Source organism: Pleurodeles waltl, chromosome 5 (assembly GCF_031143425.1).
Source record: "Pleurodeles waltl isolate 20211129_DDA chromosome 5, aPleWal1.hap1.20221129, whole genome shotgun sequence".
In the NCBI taxonomy this organism is placed as follows: Eukaryota; Metazoa; Chordata; class Amphibia; order Caudata; family Salamandridae; genus Pleurodeles; species Pleurodeles waltl.
The window spans coordinates 1211937101-1211950626 of NC_090444.1; the positions used below are offsets into that span (position 1 = coordinate 1211937101).

Genomic DNA, 13526 nt, shown 5'->3' on the forward strand with positions numbered 1-13526 from the left:
CAATCTTTTTGTTCCTTTAAACGATGTGCAGCTATTATGTTACACCTGAGGCAGGATGAGGAGTTGTAGTGACCTAAAGGAGAATATTAGTAATCAATCCAACACTAAACAAACGATTTGTAACAATTCCTCAGCATATTACAATGAATTTCCACACAGATTCTCTGATTGATCTGACTCGTGAATATATAGGGCCTGATTCACAAACTGCATTCTGCAGTACAAAAAGTACTACTTACTGACTTATTACAAAATGCAATTCACATACTTATGGGTGGAGAGCCCACCTCCACCTCTCACATTTTTTCTTGGCTGCAATCTACACCCCAATGACAGAGATCTATGCATACATAAGAATACTATTTTGCAGGAAATGTGGGCAGGATTGGGGGTGTAATGGGAAAACGTGCTGTGATTACTCAAAAATAGGCAGGGTTAAGAGATCATTCAGGAGAGGTTTGGGTGGGACATCCTAATAAAAAACACCCACCCACTAAATAGTAAGACCATTAAAAATCACAAAGTTTATTTCTAAAGTTACTATAGCTCTACAAAAACTTTTCTTTGAGAAAATATCTTTTTTTCTTTTTTTAAATAACATCTGCCAGCATTTTATTCAAATATATTTACTAAATGTGGGGGTTGGACATGAGTGGGGACTACCCGAGACATTGAGGGTTCTGAGACGCCATTTTCTGGGGCCAAATTGGTAAAAAAAAAAAAAAAAAGAAAGGAGAGGGGCACATGACGTCTCTAGAGCCTTTTTTAGGGCACAGACAATCCCATTCCTGGGGCAAAAATACTGCGAAAAGAGGAGGGTGCTACGTGCCCCTCTCCCCAAGCCTATATCAGCAACAGGGCACAATAACCTACAGTGTTCCGGTTTCCTGCCTGGCAGAGAGTGGGCATACCCTGTGGACAAAGTAAATTACACTTTGCTACCGTCCGGCAGGAGCAGTTTAAAACAAGTGCTGGTTCCTGTCAGCACCCTATATGGTGCTGGCTGGGAAGCCAACTAGGGCCGCAGGTGTCCTGAGGTTGCCCCCTACAGCCTCCAAGATAGTAGTTTCTCGATGTTCCAGTGGCCAATGGGGCACCCACTAGAGGCCCTGGAGATTGTGGTCCTGGAGCTCTTGCTGACTCCGGGAGTGGTGCCATGTGCCCACTCACCTTATTTTTATATAAAGGCCCCGGTGGTTGGGGCCCTCAGGGCCCTTGATGGCTTGTGAAGGGGGCTTCTGCACACTCCTCCCCTTATCAAAAAGAAACACATCACCAGAGGATGGGTTGTCCAGGGCCTGGAAAGGATCAGTGAGTGAGGCTACACGTCCCCTCCCTTTAAAAAAAATATATATGGGTACCCACTGTGGGTACCAGGACACCCATAGTAAACATTAAAACAAATATGCATTAAAACAAAGAACACCATAATGCCCTGCAAGAGCTTTTTTTAAGCCTGGTGGTGCCATTAGTATAGTATTCAGCATGACCAGGCCTTTCTTAAATTTATTGGGGGCCGCAGGGAGATCAGGAGCACCCAAACAGTGTTAAAAAAAAAAAAAACAGTAACGGCCTCATTACGAGTTGGCGGTCCCGACGCAGGACCCGCAAACTTGTGGTGGCACCCCTACCCTATTACAATGTTCCCCCTGGTCTGACCGGCGGGAACACCGCAATATAATTTTCCCTTCGGTCAGACCGACAGGAAGAGTGCTACGAGATAGCACTCAGCTCCCTCAAAGGAGCCGAGTGCTATCTCGTAGCACAGACGGGTCCAACCAGTACCCACGGAATGCACACTGTCTGCAAAGCAGATAGTGCGCATTCCAGTGGTGCTGGGTAGGGGAGCCCAGCACACCCTCACCGCCAGCCTATCCATGGAAAGGCTGGCGGTGAGAGGAGTTGTAATCAGCCAGCCGGCGCTGAGTTCAGCACCGCCCTGGCTGAGTACAACTCTGACTGCCACCATGCCATCGGGAACCATGTTCCCGGCTAGGAGTCCCCTTGCGGGTCCGCCCGCCAAGTTTGTAATTGGGCACTCAGACCACCCAGAGTGCAGCGGTTCGACCGTCAATTCGAGTATGGCGGTCCTCGGACTGCCACACCCATAATGAGGCCGTATGTCTCCTGGGTCATTAAATGCATGACCTGAGGAGAACTTACTATATGCTTTTAAAGCTCTCCTAACTTGGTGAAAAATGTTAAAAGAAAAACTCAAAAATGTTTGTTAAAAAAAAAAAAAAGAGTATTTCCACATTTTTCACAGAAAAACTCTGTCTGTGACTCTCTTTTTATGTCGTTTTTATTGTTACATTTGGTTAGTGCAAAATTTCGAAACACTCAGTTTTTTTTTTTTGTAAACAAACATTTTTGAGTTTTTCTTTTAACATTTTTCCACAACTTCCATGAGGGCATGAAAGCAGTCGCCAACTGGATTAGAGACAGCTGCCTTCAACACAACACAAACAAGACAGAAGTACTCATCATGAGCCCTCAACCCAATGCATAAAGCGACTCCTAGTGGCCACCCACCTGCAGAAACCCGCCCAACCCCTGCCAGCCAAGCTCGCAACCTCAGAATCATCCTTGACCCCGACCTCAGCATGAACCATCAAATTAACTCAGTCACCCCTCCACCTGCCTCCGCACCCTCCGCCTCATACGCAAGACCTTCAAATGGATCCCCCTCGAACATTGAAAGACACCCTCATCACCAGCAGACTGGACTATGGCAACGCACTCTAGGCCGGTATTGACAAAAAAACTCACCCGCAAATTGCAAAACATCCAGGACTCTGCCGCTAGACTGATCCTCGACCTACCCCAACACTGCCACATCTCGCAACACCTACGTACACTGCACTGGCTCCCCATAGAGAAAAGAATCACTTTCAAGATACTCACCTAACCACACAAAGCCCTCCACAACACCGGACCAGCCTACTTCAATAAGCGACTCAACTTCCAAGTACCCCACAGGGCCCTATGCTCAGCCCAGCTCTCTCTTACAGAAGTAACCTGCATCAGGAAAACCAGAACAGGAGGACGCTCCTTCTCCTGTGGCACAGCCACCACCTGGAATGCCCTACCCATCCACATCAGCCAAACCACCTCCCTTCCCAGCTTCATGACGGTACTGAAGACATGGCTTTTTTAATCCACCTCACCGGTACACGCTACACTCCCCTATTGCCCAGCAGCTTGAGACCCTAACGGGTGAGTAGCTGCGCTTTGCAGACACTGATTGACTGAGTGATTGACATTAAGCATTTTTTTCAGTCAATATAAACAAAACATTAAAAAACACAGCTTAACATGTTTATTTAATTTGTAGTAACATTGTTAAAACCTATGTATCTGGGGACCTAGCCAGGCACCCAGCATGGTGGATGCATGATATGAGGGCTCCGGACCCGGGTCTCGCAATTTCCCCGTAACCTGCCCCCTACAGTAACACCATACTGCACAGCTCCCCATGTGGCTCAGAGAGCTGCTGAGCACTGTGTACGGGTGGGGCGAGGCGGCGGTGCACGCACAGAGGCGAGGACTGACAGGGACGGTCAGTGGTGCAGCCGGCCTTGCGTCTTCCGCCATCTGCTCCTGCGCACTGTGAGGCCTACGATTCTTGACCGATCCGGCCGGAGTGGATGTTGCTGAAGGGCACTGGGCCCAGCGATCGCGCTGTGTCTGGCTGCCGGAGAGCAGAGGCGGCCTGTGCATGGCCTTTCCTACTCCCTGGCCGGCGTCTCTTGCTCCCTGCCGCGGCTGGGCCACCCGACAGGCAACCGCGGGCAGGAGCCACGGCGCTATGCCGGGGAGCTTCCAAGTGTGCCAGGGGTGGCTCCCAATGATGGGGTTGCCCTGGGGGTACGCACAGAAGTGTGCCAGCACATGCCGGACGGCGCTGGAGGTGTGAACCTCCCCTCCCTTCCTTGGGCCTAGAAATCGGTGGCCCGTGCCCGTGGTGAGAGGCGGCTGGTGGGTGGAGGTGAAGGCCGGGTGCCAACTAGGACCGAGCTGGTGGATGGGCCCACCTGGGCCTGGACTGAATGCTGATGCGGCCCTCTGGTGGCGGGCCGTCCCAGCATAGCCTGCAGCTGTACCATTGCCGGCAGAGGGGCCCAGAAGACACGCAGCTCCTTTAAGTTACCCCCAAATCAAACGTTACTGAGGTGTGCTGGGAGCAAAGCACTGTAGCACATAACACCAGGCTGAACAGGCCAGGCACTGGAGGCTGGAGGTAATGACTGGGGGGGCGCGGGGCGGCCGGCCCAGGAGGGTGGCACTGGTCCTGCCCCTCAGGGGTGACACGGAGCGCCAGAGGACTAGTGGCTGGCGCTGGGGGCTACAGCTGCGAGGCTGGCCAGCTTGAAGGGGTCGGGCCGGGACTTATGTGACCAGTCCATCTGAAAATTTTGGGGACCTGCGGTGCTGTTGAGGTGCAGTCTGGGATGCTGCAGAAAGAGCGGTGGTGACAATTTCCACACACACCTACTGGAAGTGAACCTCTGACACGGCGGGTGGGGACACCAGGCCTTAGGGTGACATTCCCTCGATAACATGGGATGGAACAAGACTAAGGCCCTCTCCCCCAGGATGGAGGAATATGTGCGGCGCCGCTCCCTGTCCTCAGAGATCTCGCCCTCCACCACACCGCAGGACTGTGTTCCCCTTTCAAGAGCAGAGGCCTCAGTAGACAAGCTAGATCTTATCTAACAGGAGATAAATGACTCCAGAGCGATCACAGAACAGAAGCTTGGCGCTATCACTACAGATCTTAACCTGCTGAGGGACGACCAGCACAAACTGGCCGATAGGGTCAAATCAATGGAACATGCACTGGCTACCTTCACTTCAGGGCAGGTGAACATGGCTCTATGCTGCAACAACTGCACAAACACGCGGAACAACTCCAAGACAGAGCTGAAGGTGCCGAAGGAAGAGCGCGCAGAAACAATATCCAAAGAGTGGGTATGCCGGAGGGTGCTGAAGGAGACCGACCTAGACAATGTATTGAGAACTGGCTGCAGTTGACTGTGTCCCCAGAGGGCTTGTCCGCTCTCCTCACATTCGATAGAGCACACCGAGTACCCTCCAGGAAACCCATTCTTGGGGCCCCGCTGAGACCCATAGTGGCTAAAATTCTGAATTACAGAGACAGACGTTTTGCCGAGTACTGAACGGGAGCGGGCGCCGCATACAGTTGACGGCACCAGAGTATCTCTTAACCCGGACTATACACTGTTGGTGCAACGGCACCGGGCCTCCTTCCAGGAAGTAAAAAAAAATCTTGGAGCACATGGGCTTGTATACGCATTGATCATTCCTGCAACACTGAAAGTGATACATGACAACCGCTCCCACTTTTTTGACTCTCCCGCTTCGGCCAGGGAATGGCTGGACCAGAACTTTCAGGGACCACGTAATGAACGGAAGCAGGAGTCGGCGTCATAGGGTTCGGGCCGGCGGTCCTTCCGTACCTGTCATGGGCAGGACCCGGTATTGGACAGTGGTGGGGGGCCATCCCTGAAGCATGCACGTAAGACCTAACTGGAGGCCATCCAACTAATCTATGAGATCCTAATCGCAGATCCAGCACAAAGTCATCTGTAGCAGGAGACTATGACACTGAAACTGAAGGCAGTGTGACATTGTTCCCATCTGTCACACCGCAGACTGCACACGACCTGTGATGTAGGAAACCTATCAGTACAGCTCCTCATCCATGCTGCGCGGACACTGGGATCACCACCGGAGTGCCTATTGAGATCGATGGGCAACAAACTGGTCTGTTGCTTGATGGCACCATGATGTTTATCTGTTTCTTTTCTCTTTCTTACCTATCTCTAAGCTGCTTATAGCCACATATATATCACACTCTTATACTATGTACTAGCGCAGGAGAAGGACGAATAGGAGACCAGTTGCTGCTATGACCTGGGTCAGGGCCAGGTTTTGATGGTATGCCTGTAGTACAAATGTATGATTGGGTGATGGAACCATTGCACCCCACGCTTACTATTTCTCTGTTGTTACAATTAGTTATGTTAGTTAAATTGGTCGAGCATAGTTGTTTCCGCTGGACCGCATATTAGGTAGAGAGAGTACTTGTTCTTCGAAAGCTTCCGTCATCACAGTCATACATGAGGAATATAGTAGGATCATGGGACTGGCAGTTTTACCTCTTACATCCAGTGCAATGACCTCGGTTGTTAAATCATACAGTATAACCACTTGGAATATCAGAGGCCTGGGGGTGCATCACAAACATCACAGGGTGTTTGTACAATTGCATACACGTGACGTTCATCTTGCCTTCCTGCAGGAAACTCACCTCGCCAGAAGCCCCAAAATTACATTGCAAATGGAGCAGTCAATTGTTCCATATTTCCTTCTCAGCATATGCAAGAGGTGCTGCCATTTGGATAAGAGCGGGAATTCAGTTTTCTGCCCAAGATACTAAAGTTGATTTCCAAGGTAGGTGTGTTCTCATTGAGGGACTCCTAGATGGGGAACAGTTGGTATTGGGCTGTTTTTATGCCCTGCACCAGGAACAGGACGCGTTTTATACACGCTTGTCTAACATGCTAGCAGAATGGGCTCATCTCCCCTGGGTGTTGGGGGGGAGGCGACTCTAATGGTGTCCTAGATGTGCATCTCGACCTCTCACACCCACCCCACCCTAGTGCCACTCCGGTCCATCAGGCCAAAGTACTGTGACAATGGGTTGAGTAGATGTCTGGGGGCACAGTAACGCAACTGCGAGGGAATACTCCTTTTACTCTTACCCTCATGTGCTCCATTCCAGGTTAGACTAATTTTCAAGCTCTCCTAGCTTACAACCCCACATAACTCAGGCTATATACTTGGGTAAGACACTGTCTGACCACAATCCGCTATAGATGCAACTCATCTGGGGAGGGGCCTACATGGCACCTGCAGCATACATTCTTGGAAGACCAGGTCTTTACGGAGACATTAGCTACTAACATAGACACATATTTTTCAGAGAATACTGGCACAACAACATCCTCACTGATTGAATGGAAGGCTTTCAAAGAAATTATCTGTGGGACATCCATATCTATAAGGGTGGGAACTGGGACTGAAATTGTCTCTCAGCTCACACAGTTATAAGACAAGTTGGGACCACTAGAACGGGCGGCGATAATGGATGACAAGAAAGCTGAAAGATTACAAGAGGCGCACATTCAGCATGTGGAGCTTCTAGAACGCTTGCGAGCCATAGATTATAGATCATGCATGCAGAAAATGCATGCGGAAGCAGACATACCGGGCGCCCTGCTTGCTAAATTAATCAGACCGCAACAGTCTCCTACACCTATTTTAACGATACAATCCCTGCAGAGGGGTTTCTTAACTAGCCAAACTGACATTAATGAGGCCGTTCATTCATACTATGCGGATTTGTACGCAGAGCAGCCACCTGCAGACCAACACTCTCGTTACACGTTTCTGCACTGCCATCCGCTCCATCAGGTGTCGACATTAGAAAAGGAAATGCTGTGCGCCCCAATCTCCATGCTGAGATTGGTGAAGCATTAAAAGAGATGGCACGCAATAAAACCCCTGGCTCCGACGGATTGGCAGTGGAGTTTTTTGCTACATACCCCAAGCGCTTGCTTTCCCCCTTAGAGAAATTATACCAGAGGGCTCTTGCGGAAGGAATACCTCCAGCTATGACTCTGGAATTTATACTGTGGGTAAGGCTCCTATACACAGCCCCGATAGCTAGGGCCAGAACAGGGGGGCATATATCTGCTTCCTCCCCATATACAGCGGAACTAGACAGGGCTGCCCTCTGTCCCCACTCTTGTTTGTATTGGCATTGGAGCCCTTGGCACAGCGCCTCCACCGTGGTGCAGAGGATTGGGGGCTAGCGCTCAACTCCATTACACATGCTTGCTCCGTATATGTGGATGATATGATATTATATTACACAGATCTGTGGCAAGGCACTTAAAAGATGGCGCAGATTTTCGCTCACTTTGTGCTCCTCTCTGGCCTCCGTATTAATCCAGATAATTCATATGCCTACTCCTTTCAGGACACCTGGTTGGAGCCTACGATTCAATTTGAGCCCATGACCATTGTGACGGCCCGATCTCCTTCCGCTATCTTGGTATCTGTGGATACCGGAATCCAGCGGACCTGTTAGATGGGAATTTACACCAGGCAAGTGCATCACTCCGATCCCAGGTTGACTTTTGTACTACACTACCTATTTCAGTAGCCGGAAGGGTGACTCTGACTAAGATGGTAATGTTGCCATGGTTCCTATACCATTTTGGGACCCTACCCCTTATAGTACCTTCTTAAGTATTTCAGAAACTGAACTCTTTATTGATAGATCTTATATGGGGAAAGTGTTGCCGCTGAGTCGGCCTGATGAAACTACAGTTACCCCCTGACTTGGGCAGCGTGGGTGCTCCAGATTTTAAAGCCTACTGTATTGCGTGCAAGTTACAATGGCTGACCTACTGGCTTGTTGGCCACATCTTAGACAAGATAAACTGTACAAAAATAATGTGGAAGAAGGGCTTTGTTCACCAACTGCTCTGTCCTGGGTTGCCTAAAATGCCCCTTGGAGCTACCTTACAACTATTCACGGCCTTGGCGTACTGGAAATTAACGACTCAATACACGGCTTCACCAACCCCCTATGCACCTAACATACCATTACATGGGCTCCTTATTCCCTCTGGCACTCTAATGATGGCTATGCTCAGGGTTTAGGAGCAATGGGATCCCCTTACTTCAGGAGACTTGTTTGAAGATGGCATGTTACTGTTACATTTAAATTTTGTGCAATAGCATGGTTTATCGGAGACTCTTTTTTTAATTTTTTTTTTTTTTTTACACTTGCTAAGATACTGTCATTTGTTTGCACTTATTGGGGACCACAGGGTGCTGAACTGGTAACACATGAAACACTCAAGGCTCTCCACACAATGAGACATGGTAGACATCTTGTCCGATGGCTATATCGCGGGATCATTGGACACACTGAAAGCCGTGTGGGGAACTGAAATAGGCAGAGACATTACTGACAAGGAATGGTCCTTTTCATTACAATATGCCAAACACGTATCTCGTAACACTTGGTTGAAGCTGATACAGTTTTACCTCTTTCACAGGGCATCTCTCACTCCACAGACTCAATAGAATCTATCACACTACAACTGAGCACTGTCCTCGATGCCACACTGCGGACACTGATCTTCTCCATATGCTGTGGTCACGTCCAGCCCTCACACAGTACTGGAATGCAATAGAAGCCACTCTGGCAGAGGTCATGGTTGACTCAGTAGAATTGTCACCCGCTTATTTCCTCCTGGGCTGTCTCCTCAGAAACGTGATTCTAAATTACCTATGTGCTTCATGGATCTGGCTCTGATGGTGGCAAAACGTCAGTTGGCGAGACGCTGGACATCCCCCCAACCCCATCTCTCCTCTGCTGGAAAGACGAGGTGTTACGCTGGAGCCAGGCTTAAAGCGCTGCCCTTATAAGGGAGGAGTACAGAGGTTTGAGGAGGAAACCAATATCTCTTGAGTGGGACTCACTGGTAGAAGTACTAAGGTCACAGCTTGAGGCATAGGGTAAATTGTGCTGGGGCAACCAGAGTGTCCTGTGGGGTGCTGGGGGTGCGTCTGTATTACACACCTGTGGCTTCCACATATTTTATCTTATAGGGTCCATGCAAGTCTCTACCTCGCTTATGTATAACGGATTCGATATGTTTTTAAGAGTGAGTATATAAATCGGTGCCTCCATGTAAGGGAAGGTATTCCTGAAGAAAATATTAACAAATCCATCTCCTGTGTTAATAACTAAGGGGCTAATAGATGGAAGCTGGGTAGGGTGTGGGGTGGACAGGGTAAGAGATTACTGTTCAACACTACTGTTGCACGCTACAAGAATGTTCCTTTGTACTTAGAACCCTATTGTATGAATGTATACCAAACCACGGTCCATATGAGTTATCAATAGACTAATATGCAGTATGATGGAACAGTTGATAATGAAAACTAATACAATTTTGTGTTAAAAGAAATCCAATCCCCCCAAAAAAGGTAGTAAAACAATCTTTGATCCTATTTTCAGCAAGTGACTGGAAGCAGCAACTACATCCAGGCACAATTAATTTCATTACAAAACACTCTCACAGGAAATACAATTCAGACAATGTGGTTTAAAAGGCTCAGGATTAGAGTTAAGGCCTCAATTACGATAGGATATTGAAATGAAGTCAGAGTATTGTGTGGTTTAGGTTTGGGTCAAGAAAAGTCACAATACAAAGATTAGGGTAAAGGTCAGAGTCAGCACTGCTATTAGAAGAGAGATTCTTTGTGGTTCCAATGATGTTATGTATTTTAACATCTGTGCATCTTATCAGTGGTTATTCTAAAAGACTGTATTAAAATCCAGGTAGTTTGAAGGTATAATTTGAAAATGTTAAAGTCTTGATAGTTAGAATGTCAACAGTGCAAAAAAAGGGGCAGAGGTTTCATTGAAAGCCAAGACTATTTTTCAACAAAAATTAATTGAACAAATAACTTGAGCAATGAAATAACCTGCAGTAAACATTCCTTAAAATAGTTTTCGGTAAAAACCATGTCACTAAAACAGAACATTTGTGAAGTGTATGGTGATGGAATACTTTTTTGTAATATTTTTACTATTTTGTAGTTTACTGTAAACTTCTAACACAAATCCTGTTTTTCTTTATCGAAACAAAATGATCACTGAAAATCAATCTTGTGTGGAGATAAAATGCCGTAGATACAACAAGCATACTGTAAAAATGTGCATAATACAAATGTACTAATGAGAACAAAACCTGTGATGTGCAGTGTCACAATGTTTGAGTATGGTTTACTCTTCATAGACAAAAAAAATATAAAAACTAGTGGTTTATACAATGTTTCTGCCTGCTGTTTCTAAGCACTGTAAATAACAGATGTTATTATTACCCAATTAAATGATATACAATTTATCCACCTCAGAAGAGTGGAAGTTGTTGTCAGGCTTTGAAGTTTTGACCTTTATATTACTGTAGAGCAGTGAGGGTAAAATCACTATGCCAATTTGCTGCTATAATCATACGGCTTCAAAGCTAACTTGATAGACCGCAAGTAATGTTGAGCAGGAAAGAACATCTATAAGTAAAGACAAAACAAAAGCAATGGTGTTTACAGGAAAGAAACCAAGAACTAAATGGCTTATAAAAATGTACTTGTTTCAGCAAGTAAATGTTGTAACTACTTGTGTGATTTCATCTGATTCTGCAACAATTTGATCACCTTGAAATGGTTAGACAATAAAGAAGCCTTGACAATGTCAGCACCAATGACAAAAAAAATAATTAAAAAACTAAGCATTTTTAAAATAAGTTAAGGCAAATGTTTTAATTAACTGTATTATTAAATTATAATTCATTAGTTATAACTGGTTCAGAAAACAGGAGGGTGAAGGCAAAATGTCTGGGGATGACCTTGCAGAAAGGGCCACATCCAACAGTACAGAATTAATTTGAAGAGTTAATGTGTTGTAGCTTTATTACTTTATCAGTTCCACAATCATATTATTTCTTTTAAATATTGTTATATTTATATTTTATAATAAAATATATGTAAACACTTTTTACAATAAATAAACTTGATTAAATGTCCCTAAACCTTCCCACAAGAAAATCTCCACCCGGTGGTGATCTCCACACAAACAGTAGTTATTTAACACTCATAAATGAATTCAAAGGAGGCTCCAGGAGGTGGAGATGAAGACATGCAAGTCTACAACCAGGTATAAATCTCCAGTAGCATATGGTGAATAGCAAAAAAAGAAGAGAGTTGGAGCTAGCCGCAGGAGCAGATTGGGATGTGAATAGATTTACACATACAAAATTAATTACCTAATTCACATAGTGTCAATGTTGGGTGGTTGTTCAACGTTACAACATAGGCATTCACAATGCATACCTTTACCCCGCAGTTAAGCATAAATGAGGTCAATGAAATATATATATACATATACACACATATATATAAATAAATACATTTTGGTGGGAGACCTCAAACCCCCATGTTTTTGAAAAATAAATCATGTTTTTAAAGTACTACTTTATTGGGTTGGCCAATAAGTGCTGCAAGCTCACTAGGAGCATTCAATTTACAGGCCCTGGATACATGGGGTACCATTTATTAGGGAGAAGTAAATTAAATGTGCCAATCAGGAGCAAGTCAATTTACCATGTTTGAAGGAGAGAGCACAAGTACTTTAACACTGGTTAGCAGTAGTAAGGTGCAAAGAGTCCCAAAAAGTTTAGGGGACGAGCACGCAAAGGATATTATTTTCTAACAATATAGTTTTAAAAATGCAAAATAATTGTATATTTGAACATTATTCCCTATGGGGTTTCTATTGTAAGTCCATGCCACCAATATTTTCTTTGGGAATATGTGGCAGTACCTGTGAGTGGCCTTACTCCAAGGCTGGCCTGGATTACATATACTCATTTTTATGGTCTTTTGGGCTGTAATACCTTTAGAAGTGTAAATTGCGAAGAGCAATGCGCTTTCCTTTTTAGGGATGGGTGTTTCTATCAGCATGTCCTTTCTTAAATCCCTGAATGCCATTTGCTAATCCCCTCCCATTTTGTAGTAGGTATCCCCCATTTTCTCATCACTCCCACTGATGCCTCCCACATTTACTATTAAGTAGTAGAATTACATGTGAATTACATGTGTGGAGATCTCTTCAAAGAAAAATAATGGGTGGAAATTTGCACTGATAGGTTTGTGAATTGCATTTTCTATTAAGTAGTGATACTGCAGTACTAGTTTAAGTACCACAAAATGCACTTTGTGACTTCAGCCGTTCAGATAACCTTTCCCGCAATTTGGCAACAAGAAATCACATAGGATAACATTAGCTCTCATAGTAATAAATACATTTTCTACAGAACATTTGGTGTCAAATTCAGTAAAACACAGGTAAACTGGCAGTTGCCCAAGACAACAATACGATGTTTAAATAGCAAAACATGCATACTCACGTCTTAAAAATAATTGTGTCATTTTCACTTGGTTTCAACATCTTTTTTACATTTACCTTATTAGTTGTCTTAATTCCGATAAATGTCTGTCCAAGAGGTACTGGTCTAAATCGCCCATCAAAGTAGAACAGTCCAATGAAAGGGTTAACATGCAAAAACGAAGCTACATCCAGGTAATTGGGGAGAGTTGCCGAGAGCCCCAAAATTCGAATCATGCTTTGTGTGGATTCAACCTGGAGGAAGAAAACACAAACAAAAAAACAGAAAAATGAATTTCACAACCCGTTTTCACACAAAAACTTTCAGATGTTATATGGTGTCTCCCTGCTCTTCTTTTACTCCTCTTTGGGACTGATCTGCAACCTGGTTGTACTTTGAAAACATTTGACCAAACAACTTCAATATCATAGCTATAAATACTCAACACAACATTAATACATGGCTAATATA

At 45.4% G+C, this 13526-nt stretch overlaps 1 protein-coding gene across 1 annotated transcript in view; it reads right to left on the reverse strand.

Annotated features, from left to right (window-relative positions):
- The window catches only part of ASCC3 (activating signal cointegrator 1 complex subunit 3), a 1806704-nt gene that overhangs the window by 925488 nt on the left and 867690 nt on the right, over positions 1-13526 (reverse strand). The window contains exon 12 of the mRNA XM_069235471.1: positions 13133-13309. Within this exon, the coding sequence (XP_069091572.1) occupies positions 13133-13309 (177 nt within the window). The remainder of the gene's footprint in view (positions 1-13132; positions 13310-13526) is intronic.